The sequence below is a fragment of the Aspergillus sydowii genome (assembly GCF_001890705.1).
Source record: "Aspergillus sydowii CBS 593.65 unplaced genomic scaffold ASPSYscaffold_2, whole genome shotgun sequence".
NCBI lineage: Eukaryota > Fungi > Ascomycota > Eurotiomycetes > Eurotiales > Aspergillaceae > Aspergillus > Aspergillus sydowii.
Genome location: NW_024467860.1, coordinates 1,168,779 through 1,182,518, shown reverse-complemented (window position 1 = coordinate 1,182,518; position 13,740 = coordinate 1,168,779). Strand labels below are relative to the sequence as shown.

Below are 13,740 nucleotides of genomic sequence, written 5' to 3'. Positions count from 1 at the left end.
ACAAAGTAAATGACAGAGTGAACGAGGTAGAGATGACTTGGTGTGTTGGTAGTCACTACGTGGACCACCCACAGTGTTGTTCCAGTTGGCCGTTTTCTTTCCTCTTTGGGAGGCGCGAAACTTCAGACTTCGCCAACCTTTGTTCATCGCTTCACCTCCCCTTCCACCACCGCCTCTTCCATGCCAATTCATTCGCCTTGGAGCTCCGAAGCCAAATATCACATTTCTCTTTTATTACGGATACCCTGAATCATCTACTACACCAATTTCCAATTGCCTTTGTCGCCTTTCGCTGGTTCGGCAATCTCCTGCCCCTCCTCATCGTCACCTCAACCTCCAACCTGACCGACACCGAACGGCCGACAATCTACCTTGACCTCCGCGCCCACCACTTGCTCTGCTGTTACCCCCCGCGCTACATCGTCTGATCCTCGGCTACCTCTACGGACCTCCTTACTTTCTCTCCAATCGGGGTTTTGCTCCCTATCCTGTCGCAAAACGGTACACTGAATAATCAACGACAATACTTTTTCTCTTCTTGACCTTTGACCGATCGGAACCAATGAAAACTACGTAAGAGATTGCGAAGAACACATTTGACCTTGCCATCGTCATGGCGCGACGATACGATATCGATGAGCTGCTATGGCTGCGCTCATCACCACTGGTCACGAGGCCAGCTAATCTGCCTCCGGCGGAGGACTGGATGGGGTATGGCTTTCTCCTATGCATTTCTTCCCCGTTATCTTTCACATATGTTATCTTCACTTGCCTTGCCTGTGCTGACTCGATTGGTCCTGCCTAGGCCGCCGCCTGATCGTACAGCTCAACGAAACGCAAACAATAACCACAACGAAACGTCATCTCGGCGGCCAAGCCTTTTCGAGACCCGTCACATTCCTCGCAATTCAAATTCAGGTAAGGCAATGTCCCAATTGGCGCTCTGTATGGTTTTGGCTGCCGGGGTATGTAAACGTTGGATGAGACTAACCTGACACAGAGGATATCGTCCTTGGACCCCCGAAAACTGCCTTCGCTTCCGCATCTCGCATAGCCGGTAAAGGCTCGATAGACGCCACGGAACGGGGAGCTATCAGACATGGAGAATCGGATGATCCAAAGAATGACCGCTTCAACTTCCGGGACAAGTTTTTCAAAGAACGCGATGCTGGCGACAGAGACTTCGCAGGACGTGAGGGGAAGATGGGGACGTTCAACAACCGGCGAGGAGAGAAGGAGGACTGGAACAACGGCCGCCAGCGCCGCACTCTAGGACAAGAAGAACGGGATGGAAAACCAAAACGCAACGGAGAATTTGATAGGTGGGAGCCTCGTGATCCCCGAGACCCGAATGCTGAGCGCGGTGCAAAGGACAAGGATGGCCGCTTCTTCCCTCGCCGAGAGGTGGCACCGGGTCGTGCTAGACACGAAGCGAGTTGGTTCCGTGACGATAACCCAGAAGATGCACCTGAAACTCAAGAAGAGAAGGCTTCTGTGCGCAGCCGGGACTGGCGTCGTGACAGGCATGGTGCTGATCGTGACTGGACCCGGGGCGCGAAGCTGGAACAAGAGCCTGAGTGGCTGGATGCGAATGACCGGGATGAACCACGAAGAGTGCACACGCAAGAAGATTTTGAGCGATGGAAAGAGAAAATGAAGGCTGGATCGTCCCAAGCCCAGCCGGAGGAGAACAAAGAATCTTACATTGCGCAGGCTTCTGAAGCCACACAGAAAACAGAGACAAGACCTACTGATGGCGAGATTTTTAGCCCTACTGGCGCAGCACTCCATGATACAACAATGGAGCGATTTTTTGGCTTGTTGGGCGAGACAAAACCTGTACAAGATATGGGACCGCCCGTTACGGCTGAACCATTGGTGAAAAAGGAACAACCGCCTTTGGCGAAACCAGGAAAATCCTCCCGCTTTGCAGGCCTGTTTAGCCCCCCGATAGGTAGTCCTGCAAAGGAGCCCGAGTCGCCGCTAAGCACGAAATCTCCTGGCCCCATGAATCCATCCACCGATGCCGACCAAGAAGGCTTCCAGCGTATCCTGCAAATGCTTGGTGGGGGAAAATCGCGCAACGCTACGCCCCATAATGACTCTGTGCAAAATCTTGGATCATCCAGCCATGCTTCCCCTCTAGTCCATGCGGAGCACACCCGAAGCCCGATTTCCCCTTCACGAGAGCAGGGCCAACGGCCAGAGCAAATGCCTATTCGAGATCCTTCTGCACGGGTCACGGACCCATCACTGAAGGAGAATTTCTATAACCAGGAGCCTCAAGGAAGAGACAGCCAGCACTTGCTTCGACTGATGCAACAAGTGAGAGTGAGCCCTGTCGCTGGCCCGAATCAGGGTCCCCAGGGACAGCCCCAGAGCGCCGGACCTGCTCCTGGGTTGATGAATATGCCTGACGGCATGCCTCATCCCCCGGGAATTGGGCCTGGCATGAAGGGACCACCAGGTTTCCTGGATGATCCCGCAATCGCGACGATGCGGAGACCCGACGTAGATCAGCTGCGACGACGACCTACCAACGGGCCACCGATTGGCTACTTTGATGATGTTCCGTTTCCCCAGGGAGCACATGTGCCCATCACTCCGGGTGGAACCCGTGCACCTCAAGGCCAAGCACCGCCCATGGGCATTCAACGTCCACCGGGATTTGAGCATATGCCCCCTCCCGGATGGGCTGGACACCACCTGTCTCCCCAACAAGCCGGCCCACCTGGACCTTTGGCTCCTCCGCCCGGAATTCCAACGCCGAACAGGGGCGTTAACCCTGGGTATATGCCCAATGTGATGCCGCCAATGCCTGGAAATCTGCCGATGAACGAGCGACAGCCTTTCCCTCGTGGACCACCTCCACCTGGAATGATGCCGCCTCCTGGTTATATGAACGGTCCTCCTCCCGGCGGCTTTCCCCCGATGCCACACAACGGAGAGAACCTGATGGGACCTTTTGAGGGGAACACCGGTATCCAAGGTGCACCAAGCTCCAGGCACTTGCTCGACATGTTTGGACAAGCTGGTGTTGATACGAGGGGTGGCATGGTTGGACCCAGGCAATTCCGATAAAGTGGGGTCATGAAAGCAAGGTTGATTGACTGTCTATTTTGAACTATGGCAGAAGTATGTCTTTAAGTCACTAAAACTTTGGCTTTGGCCTCGCGGACCACATCCCAATTCTGTATATCTTTTATCTCTGTCCTCCACTGAGGATCGGGCTTTTATGTCTATCCAGTCATTACCCTTGACTTTCAGGAGTGAGCCTGTGAGAGTAATAGCGATCGTTGATATCTCAGGCCATGTACACGATCTATTGCGATGCCCATCTTTATCTAGGCCAGGATAGTCTCAATCCATTTGCGAAGCCCATAGTCAGTCTTTCTCGTAGTGTTAAATTTTCTTTCATGGGACAGTAGCAGATTTCTCATTACCTTGTGCGGAGTGAAATCACTAAAATCCTGCGACTTACCACCTTCCTCCCCCATTCACTGGACACCCATCGACCTTTCATCCGAGCCCACTGCATTCCTCGCAATCTCCATCGCTAGCCGCCGCTGCGACTTTGCGGGGAGCGTAGACAAACATCCTGGTAAGTGTTCCACCAAGAACCGTCCAGCGTCGATGAGAAATGATATATCCTGCCTTCCATTTCCCTTTCCCGGTATCCCTTCCATCCATAGATACAGCTTGATTATCGACTTCGGCAACATGTGAAACTCATAGTTAAACAATTCCTTTTCCTCACAACAGCCTTCCCTACGATCCCATTCGATCGAACATTATAGCTAACACGCGCTCTCGCTCAGGCAGCACAGCACAATATTCGAAAATGATGGACGAAATTGAACTCCAGCTCTGCCTGCACATTGGAGAACCGGCGATGGGTTGTTCTATGCCTCCTCCACCACTACCGTCGCAACCAACGTCAGACAGTAATTGCAGAGTAGATTATAAGGGTCAGCCAGACCAGGGACAGACCTGGCAGGGGCAAGGGACACCATTGCTTCATGGGGCTCGGAGGAAGAAGCGGTCTGCGGAATGTTTAGGGGATGGAATTGATGGCAACGGTGATGGTGTTGGTGAAGAAGATAATGGCGAGGACGGGCTTGTTTCTCCGATGATTGGCTCGTTGGGATGTGAGGATGGGTATGAACCAGGGAGTTATCTACGACGCCCACCAAGGAAGAGAGCTCGGACCCTGTTCGCGGTTGATGGGAAGGGTAGGATTCGGATTGGTGGTGATGACGGTGGTGTTGGTGATGATACTGCTGCGCTCGGTATAGACGGGAAGGTGGCAGATTTGGGGGTGCCTCTTCCTGATATTGGAGGTGTCCTTGATAACAACACTCGCCACTCAGAGCATGCCGTTAAAGATATGGGCGTCCAGTCCGTGAATATGGAAGAGAATATGGATATTGATAGCGATGTTCGAGAGGACGCTATTGAGTCCATACCGTCTCAATCCCCGGCTAGACGCAATACCTTCCATCGCCCCCAACAGCCATTCATGGAATTTTTTGAGGGAGCATATATACCCGCGTTACTAGATAGCTTATCGTCACCGCGAGATGAGAAGGGCCATCGATCTCATCAGTTTTTGATCTACGAGGACCCAGAGGACATGGATATCGACGGCGTGGGATATTTCGAAACAAGCTGGTATTTCTCACCGGAAGATGAGAAAGAAAATATAGAGGGAGGAGGTCAAGAGCAACATCAGCATTCACGCGACCACGACCACGAGCACGAACAAGCCAATGAACACAACCAGGAGGATCCCAGCTACGACTTCTCATTTGATGACCGAGATTCCTATAACCACGCTCTAACCACCCAACAGCACACCGATCATAACATCACCACAGCCCACGATCCAAGCCAAATGAGGCCCACAGAAACCGAAAGAAGACATCCTCAAGGAAGGCCCCTCACACCCTCAGCCTATCCAAGGGAGTTCGAATCCCCAGACCACAGCGGCAGAGACGACGACGTCCGGCAATTCTCATTCCTCTCGAACGAGACTCCTCCGCCTATTACACCTAGAATAGATACCTTGGGACTCGAATATACACTGCCCTCTCCTACTTCACTCAGTGCTACAGAGATCTCCTTGCGTGCTCTTCTTCCCAGCCAGACGGCGGAAGGTGATATGCCGACACAGCCAGAGAACAATTCGCGGCCTCTTCCTCGCCGTCATCGTAGGGTAAACGGGTATTGTTGTTAGGTGCATTGTGTATGTATACTACTTCAACTAAATGTTAGGACAAATCATTAAATTCAAAGCTTCGTCACTTCAATATGGGTCCCGTGGGGAGGTGAGGTGGGTAGATAGGTAACCTTCCTAAGTCAAGTCCCACCTTAGTATCAGAGCTTGGTGTTGTGATTGGCAGAGTCCGAATTAATATTTGAAGTTGCCAAAAGATACCGGTGATTAATTAGGTTATATCCGTCATCTGGGCGTTATCCAACCTTGGCCGTTTAACGTCAAATGCCGATCAGAATCTCCCATCCATGGGTCGATCCATCTTCTGCTCTAAACTCTGATGATCTACCCGCTCGCTAACGGTTAGCTACTACATACGTAGCTTGACTACAATTAAAAAGCAAGTTCATAGATAACAGCTCGACCAAACGTTATTTACTATATACCACCCCCAGACCTAGATACATAGAAGATAAGAACTATTCTAACGGGGTGAAATACCGCTTGAAGCGATCAGTGCCGGTCAGCCCCAACTCCACAACCACCCAATGGCAGCTCATCAGGAGACTTGGGAATCGCACGGTCCAGAAGTTCAGATACCCCTCGGGGAGTCCGCCAATGTGAGCCTTCAAAGGCTCGGGCATATCGTTGTAGTGGTTACGCTTGTTTCGGAGTGCCCGTAGTAGATCTAACATCCTGGATCCTGTGTACTTGCGCTGCTTACCGAGGCTGTCTTTGAAGTCTCTAGGGAGCAATTTCAGGAAATCCATGTCCGGGCCGATGACTTCGGGGGACACGGACTCGAGACAGAGAAGGGCATCAGACGGCGGGTCTCTCGGTTCAAACTCGAAATGGTCAGAAACGTCGCAGAGAAAGCTGAGGCGGTCTGATGGCTCCCAGAAGAAGGGGTGAGTCAAGACAGCGCGTGCGTCGGGGCTGATGGATATTAGTATATTGTAAAAGAAGGAAAATCAGGGAGAACATACCGTTGACGGGGGTCAAGGGATAACATTGACCGGATTAGATCATCCGCTTCGAACGCATACTCCCCAAGATGCTGGAGTTCATCAAGGTTGAAATTACCCTTGACAATGTTCGCCTCGCGCATGAACTTGCCATTCTTGTCGAAAGGATGGCATCCACGAGTGAGGACATAGTAGAACACGCATCCCAGGGAGAATATATCAATAGCACGAGTAGCTCGTCGATTTGTCTGAGGATCAACGACCGCTGGCTCCGAGGACTCCGTATGCTGAGAATCTGAGCTGTGCATGGCCGGGCTTTTCTCGTCGTCCACCAGCAGTTCAGGCGCTCTCCACCCAGACGTGCCAGCAGCATGAGCTGTGGTTGCCCTGAATGAGCTTTGATTGTCCTCGAGTTTCTTGCACAGGCCAAAGTCGGAGATCAGAAGGCGAATGGACCGAGAGCCTATACGGCCTCGAGGTGCCGCGACCAAGATATTCTGGGGCTTCAGATCACGGTGCACAATTTTCAGAGAATGAAGGTAGCGGACACCGGCGACAATTTGACGCAAGACGTCGGGCATGTCAAGACCGCCATTGACCAGTTGAGGAAACGCAGTGGGCCGCTCTACCACATCTTGCAAGGAAGCAGGGCACAGCTCTAGGGCAATGTAAAAGAAACCTGCTGCCTGCTCTCGGCAGTAGTACCGAATAACGTTATTGTGATCATCACTCTCCTGAAGCAAACCGACCTCGTGGGATGCGATGTCGTAGAACTCAACCAGCATACGTTTGACCGCGACATCTCGGCCATCAAATGACCCTCGGTATACTACTGTACCGTGGCTTCCATGACCGAGTACGTCAGCTGTAAAGACCTTGAGCCGGCCAATCTGAATAACGCCGTCCATTTCAAAGACCTCATTAGATGCGGTGCGTGTTAATGATAGTCCAGTATCTGGCCGAGGAGGTGGTTGGAGGGTGCCATCAGCATGGTCGGAGTCTTCCTTGGCACCATCGGGCTTCTTCCCTTTGGGTTTGTGATTCCTGCCACCACGGCGTCCGCGAGGGCGCTTTTTCTTCGGCTTCTCGGCGTCCTGCAGAGAGAGCTCTTCCACGTCGTCATCGCCATCCGGCTGGCGTGATGGTTCGCGGATACGAACCCGTGGGGTGGTATCAGGCGCAATAGAACTGCGTGATCTTTGCTTTGGAGTCAAGTCACCATCATTGCGAGATTCGTCAACCTTAAGATCAGCTGTAACATCGTTGACCGCACGGACAGTACTCGAATCTCGCTTTAGAGAAGATGTGTCAACGAGCGGCGTGGAAGGTGCAGAAAGAGGCGGCTGTCCGTAGGCTGAGATGATATTCTTTATGTCAAGCTTTTGCTTGGCCAGTTCTTGGATGTTGTGAGAGTTGAACCAGATAAAAGTGCCAAAGAAGAGCAGGATAAGCGTGACGACAATATCAAGGGCGTTATCCCAACCTTTGCGGATGATGGTGCTGTGACGGAGAGCTGGTGGTAAGGCTGCATCGGATGGGCTACGGATAATCTCTCGAGGAGTATCGTTTGAAAACTCCGATGACGAACCAGATATGCTGGGAATTTGACGGCGGGGGATCCGCGGGCTGTTGAGGGAATGCACACCGGCCAATGCGTCTCGTTGTTGTTTGGGGGACAAGCTCATAAGCGGCTGTCCATGGCGAAAATAGTCTTTCTCGTAATATTGAGCCATCTTGGCTCGTCCGGTAACAAGTGGGTAGGTATCTTCAGACATGGCATACCAACCGCCGCCTTCGGTGTAATCGATAAATACTCGGTCATTACGATCATCAAGTGAGCCGTAATCAGGGTCCGGCGGTTGCAAAGGTTGGGAGAGAAGAATGAGTGGTTGTGAAACGTCCGGATTTTCAACGCTAACCGGGCGAGCAACGTCAAAGACCCGCACAACAGGCGAGGAAAACCGCTGCGTATAGCGGGGACGCTCCATTTGAGAATGGTCAAAGCCCAGAACAACTCCGTCATGCATACTGTAGATATGGTTTTGGTCCATTGTCCGAAAGTACTGGCTTTGGAGGTCAACATCGCGGTTGTTGGTCGTCCATTCTGAGTATTTCAAGGTGCAAATAGGGTCACCAGTTTCCGTATTCTGAATAGCCACGGCGTATTCGACTCGACCCAGAACCAAAGTGCCCGATGAGGATTCGCATTCATCGGAGTCCGTATCGAGATCGTCAGCCTTACGACACTCTGGCCCAGAGGGCATTGGGCCCCTAGAGCTAAATACTCGCAAGATCGAACCAGTCCGAGCATCAATAGTATAAAGCGTCGTCTCCTTTCGGGCGGTATAAGTCACGGCCGGTTCTGTCCCAGAATAAGGTGTCTCATCCACGAGCTCCTTCACGGTCAACCCTAGCTGCTGCAGGCCAGCATTGGGATCAGGACTGAAGATATAGAGGCTGCCATCTTGGCTTGGCTCGACAATCCAGATGAAGTCATCTTCTGGCTGAGTACTGTCGAAGCTCGAGCGATTCGCTCGATGGTAAAAGCTCTCGACCATCGGGCTACTCGGGACCTCGAGGGCCCAGCGGGGAGCACCGGTCTTACGGTCTCGAGCGTGAATACTACCATCGACGGTCGCCAGCAGAACAAAGTCCTCAACCTCCCAGTCTTGCAAAGACCGCGCGTGCAGCTGCGGGGCCAGGCCAGCAGAAGAAGCACTGCTGGACTGGCTGGGAGGGGCTCGAACGGCGCGGCCGGAGCCCGCCAGAGCCAGGGTTGCTAGGGCGCTCGCATCGTTGGATTTCACGTTCAACGCGGAAGTGGATGAAGGGTATGCGGGAACGTCACCCGTAGCTTCTACGGGGACTGATACGGCGGAGGGGGCATCGTGATGTTCATGCAGCTGCTGCGGAGCGACAAGAACAGGAAGCAGGAGGAGTGCGACGCTGGCGGGGAGAGTCGACCGGGCACCAGGCAGCCGCCACCGCATGCTGAAGGGCTACAATGCGGACAGGCTTAGGTCAAACGACGGCGTTGCGGAGGAAGGCGTCTCATCAGATACGAGGACGAAAAAGGAGTTTATTTCGAGCAGGGAATCGGCGATAGGAGGTGGAAGTGGACGGAGGAGAGAGGAAGACACAAGAGGGAATGTCCACAAAGACGTGAGGAATGTGGTTCTCTCAGCCGTGGGCGGAGCAGTGTCGAACCAGTGGAACCCGAGGGCGGTCGTCCAATGGATGGACCGGTCGAGAACAACGAGTAAACGGAGGTAGTGGAGATATGACCGTATCACGAACAGAAAACGATGGCGTTTGACAGAGGAGACCTCGAATCGGAATGGAAGAGAACAACAGGGCGAGGAGGGTGAGACGCAAATCGAGAACGAGAGGGAAGGGATTGTGTGCTCTCCTGGCCAAGGGGCTTTGCTCACGGACTGGCCTGTGAATGGACGGTTCCAGAACTGCCATTGACTCAGCCGCTAGCTCCTTTGGGACTGGCCCGTTTCACTTGTCATTCAGGCCGCCAGGCATCACTATTACTCTTCACCATGACAGTGCTCTGTATTGTAGATTCTATTGATTTATCCATCTCACTTGCATTAACACAGAGTTCAATAACCCGCCTGGAAAAAGGCAAAATCTATCAACCATCAATCTATGACAAATACTTCTCAAAGAAATCCGCCAGCTGTCCATATCTACATTCACTTATTAGCATCAAACCAGTACTCCAGACTGCACAACTTACCCGCGAGTATACTCCTTCAGACTGGCCTCCTTCTGCAAGTCAGCCCTTGCCCCCATCCATCCATGCCACATGTTCCCATACGTCTCAACAAAACCACCCAGACCTTTCTTCTTGATAACCCCATCATACGCCTCAACTTCATCAGCAGGCTCATCCTTGGACGCAAGAATCGCATGAGGAATAGTCAACGTCTCTGCATCTTCCTTGGCCATACGTCTGCAAAGCGCATTAACACTCTAACTAGAATCCAACGGTGCCATGTATACACCGGCAAAAAAGGAAAAAGGAGGGGCTGGGTAGGGGGGGGGTGAAGAAGAAAACTCACCCCGGATGAACCTGCACCGTCCCACTAAAAGGCGATCCCTCCCCCGAGCTCAAAGCAAGCACTTTCCCACCCCAGCAAAGCCCATAAGCGCCCCATTTCTCGACTGACGGGAAGGCAACTCTATACGCATCTACAACGCCATTGATCCCCTTGGCCGCATCCACCCACGACGCCTTCTCGCTGACAAACGCCATCAGGGCCGCCGTCTTTTCCTCTGTGTCTGGAGGAATCCACTCGTGCTTTGCACCGTCGCCTTTGAAGAAATCGGGGATTAGGACGAGGGTGTTGAGGCGGGCTGCGAGGAGGTCGGCGCCTTGTGTGGTTTGTGGGGAGTTGCCGAAGATGTCGTAGATTGTTAGGATGGCGGTTTTGGCGGTCGTGGGGCCGGTTACGTCTGTTTCATTAGCATACTGCTCTGTCAGCTTTCCATATGAGTGGGTAGGAATTACAGGTATCGAAGCCTAGTTCGCCGATGGCATACGAGGTTCCTTTGGGAGTATAACCCTCAGAAATAACCGGTGGGATGGTGCGGCAGGCTTCGCAAGTCATTTTGCTGTTGGGCAGTATATATATACAATGGGGCGGTCGAAGCCTATATCAACTGAAACATACAAAACAGATTATAATCGTTGAGAAAAGAAAATAGATCGAATAGACATCCCGCAAATCTATATAACATAGCGCCGAGGGGTCATCACTCATCAGTTATCATCGAGTCGTGCCGTTATCCGGGCGTGATGGGGCATTCTGCGCTATGATCATCATGCAATTCACCAGTGGTGCGCAGCTGCAAGCACGGCACTGGAATGGGTCCAAAAAACAAGCTCGCAATAGTGCAGGCTTTGAGTCTTTCTTTGGTGATCTGTGCGGTGGGGTTGGATGATGGATCTCGGGGTTTGCGATTGTTAAGACCGATTCCCCGGCCACCTACGGCTCGAGCCGACTACGTAGACGGATAACGCAGTTCCTACGGTTTATGCAAGTTATGATGGGATCAGTTGCAGCTATTCTTGAGAATTTGGGTGTCTTTGTTCGTTCTTAAGACGTACGAAAGTTATGGCTGCAATAACTGTCCTGGCCCTGCCCGTCACTGAACTTATAGAATCATGGATACATGCACATCACATGTACTCAATACATTAAACCAGCCAAAATAAGGAGAAATCACCAGTTAAGCTGAAGCGCTCATTATACCTTCTCCTCGCGGATCTCGGTCGTTGCCGCTTTTTGCGGCTCCGGCTCCTCGATCTGCTTGTGAACAACGGCAGCAACCGCGTTGGCCTTCTCCTGGCCCTCGAACACTGCACGCATACGTTAGAATTTGAGCAGGTAGTAGGAAGCAAAAAGAGCCTGAACTTACAGAAAGACAACTCTTCAAGCGTGCGGCCCTGGGTCTCGGGGAAGAAGACGTAGATGAATACAACCTCGAATCCCAACAAGCAGCAGTAAAAGATCAACCACCGCCACTCGATGCGGTCAAGGCCAATGGGATTGACATAAGTGGCGAAGAAGCCCGCCCCACGGCCAAAGAACTGGAACCATGACAGGCCGCGAGAACGGCCGGTATAAGGGAATATTTCAACCAGGTATGCTGTGATGAGAGATTAGCCGAAAGAACAGAGACGCCATGAGAGATCTAGGAGGCTGATCGTACTGTAGGTTAGAGCATTGTAGCCCAAGTTATATGCCGGAGAGTACAGGAAGATGAACACAATGGTCATAACGCCAGCCGCGCGGACTCCTGTCTCAAAGAATCTTGCCATCGAGACAGTCCAGGCGATGTACACGGAGAGCATGGCACAAGCAGTGGTGAGGTACATTGTTCTACGCTTGAAGCGAGGCGAGGTCAGAGCGAGGACGGTGGCGGTGATAAAACCCCAGCAATTGACTCCAACGTTGATTTTTGACTTCACAACCGGGTCCTTGATGTCGACCATATCAAGTAAGTCACTCAGATAGTAGCTGTACTCATTAGCAACCATTTCCTCCATCCTCCTTTTAGTGGACAGGTATACTTACGAGATTAGAGTATTTCCGGACCATTGGGTGAACAAACCGAGAGCGGCGGTAATTAAGAGACGCCGGCGCATACCGGCGGTGCGGAACAAATCCCCCCAAGTATTTTTGGCGTCCTCCCGCTCGATCCTGATTGTATTCTCGATCTGGGCGATTTCAGCCTTCACAATGACAGAATCACGATTGCCTTCGGCATGGTATTTGACGAGGATGTCGTGAGCCTCCTCTGTCCGGTCTTTGCTAATCAGGTAGCGAGGACTCTCGGGAAGAAACCTAAACAACAGATCAATTCATCAGCGGTGAAACAATAAAGATCTGCAGACAGATGGTGCATACATTACAAACACTATTTGTACCATAGCTGGTGCAATCTGGAGTAGAGATGGGGTTCTCCAGGCCCAGTCTGTCTTGATCTCCACTGTGCCCAAGCCCACCGCAGCGGCGACGATCGAACCGATAAAGTAGGACGAGTTGAAAAGCGAGGTGAGAAATGGTCGTTCTTTGGGATACCCCAGTTCACCGAGCAACGATGAACCGGCAACAATACAAAAGGGGATGCCGAAACCGAGGACGATTCGTGCGATGCAATACATAGCAGCTGATATAGTTTTAGCGTTGCGCCCATTGCGATACAGTTAATCACACCACATACTTCCGTTGGCGAAACCCTGGAGGAAAGCCCCCAGGAGACTAACTAAGGACCCGAACATAATGGTCCATCGGCGGCCAAATGTCTGGTTAACCCAGGGCACGAAGGGAAGCGAGAGGATGGCGCCGAGAGAATACGCAGACGCAAGGAAACCCTTGAGTTCACTAGCGATTTCATACTCCGGCAGACCGTCGTCCGTTAACTCGCCAGTGTCTTTGCCAAAAACTGCCACAAGTCAGCCAAGCGAAAAGAAATTAGCAAGTGCAAGGGGCTACGAACATTTGTTCCAAGTATACACGATTTGGACAACGTTGATGATTTGAGAATCGAAGCCGGATGTGATTTCAATGCCCATACAGGCCGGGAAGAGAATCAAATACAGACTCCTCAGGTTAGGCTTTTTGTACCATGGCGTGCGGTCCTCCTTGACCAGGTTCTCCAAGACGGGCTCCGCGACATCCTCCTCGCGCTGCTTGCCCACGATGACCATGGCGGTGGTTCAAAAGGGTACCTGGTCTCAAAAAATGAATCTTCGAATGTTGTATAAAAGACGAACTTGCTTTCCAAAAAGAAGGGCTAGCATGCTGGGCGATTCACTGAATTATATACCCGAGGGGAGCTATACTGAACTGCCGTTCCAGCTACAAAATAACAGTTGGAAAGAATGTGCATTGGTGCGACAATGTTTAGCCATGGTCGAATAAGAGCGCCAGACGGGTAAAATCCCCGTCCAAAACATGCACGTTAGACGAGGCACAAGACAGCCGGCTCCTCTCCTTGATGGATCCGGCAGCGTTGAAGCTTCCCCATGGGGTTGCCCAC

The 13,740-nt window shown here is 52.1% G+C and overlaps 5 protein-coding genes across 5 annotated transcripts; 2 read left to right on the top strand and 3 right to left on the bottom strand.

Annotated features, from left to right (window-relative positions):
* Positions 1 to 144: 144 nt before the first annotated feature.
* ASPSYDRAFT_40742 (uncharacterized protein) lies at positions 145 to 3,483 on the top strand. The gene is made up of 3 exons (XM_040846140.1): positions 145 to 711; positions 806 to 918; positions 1,001 to 3,483. Exons 1-3 carry the CDS (start codon positions 614 to 616, stop codon positions 3,079 to 3,081), a joined length of 2,292 nt encoding a protein of 763 aa, XP_040705937.1. The 5' UTR covers positions 145 to 613; the 3' UTR covers positions 3,082 to 3,483.
* Positions 3,484 to 3,793: 310 nt separating this feature from the next.
* ASPSYDRAFT_40741 (uncharacterized protein) lies at positions 3,794 to 5,313 on the top strand. The gene has a single exon (XM_040846138.1). It carries the CDS (start codon positions 3,842 to 3,844, stop codon positions 5,234 to 5,236), a length of 1,395 nt encoding a protein of 464 aa, XP_040705936.1. The 5' UTR covers positions 3,794 to 3,841; the 3' UTR covers positions 5,237 to 5,313.
* A 301-nt stretch (positions 5,314 to 5,614) lies between these two features.
* ireA (bifunctional endoribonuclease/protein kinase IRE1) lies at positions 5,615 to 9,561 on the bottom strand. Its single transcript, XM_040846137.1, has 2 exons — positions 6,202 to 9,561; positions 5,615 to 6,151 (listed from the first exon to the last, which is right to left on the bottom strand). The coding sequence occupies exons 1-2, from the start codon at positions 9,168 to 9,170 to the stop codon at positions 5,695 to 5,697; spliced, it is 3,426 nt and encodes a 1,141-aa protein (XP_040705935.1). The 5' UTR covers positions 9,171 to 9,561; the 3' UTR covers positions 5,615 to 5,694.
* Positions 9,562 to 9,835: 274 nt separating this feature from the next.
* On the bottom strand, positions 9,836 to 10,802 carry ASPSYDRAFT_145743 (uncharacterized protein; the record flags this gene model as incomplete). Its single annotated transcript, XM_040841555.1, has 4 exons — positions 9,836 to 9,878; positions 9,929 to 10,144; positions 10,254 to 10,647; positions 10,703 to 10,802. 4 exons carry the CDS (start codon positions 10,800 to 10,802, stop codon positions 9,836 to 9,838), a joined length of 753 nt encoding a protein of 250 aa, XP_040705934.1.
* A 319-nt stretch (positions 10,803 to 11,121) lies between these two features.
* Positions 11,122 to 13,553, bottom strand: ASPSYDRAFT_613734 (putative MFS sugar transporter). The gene is made up of 7 exons (XM_040849974.1): positions 13,198 to 13,553; positions 12,922 to 13,143; positions 12,606 to 12,867; positions 12,273 to 12,542; positions 11,908 to 12,215; positions 11,614 to 11,844; positions 11,122 to 11,554 (listed from the first exon to the last, which is right to left on the bottom strand). Exons 1-7 carry the CDS (start codon positions 13,406 to 13,408, stop codon positions 11,442 to 11,444), a joined length of 1,617 nt encoding a protein of 538 aa, XP_040705933.1. The 5' UTR covers positions 13,409 to 13,553; the 3' UTR covers positions 11,122 to 11,441.
* Positions 13,554 to 13,740: the final 187 nt, after the last annotated feature.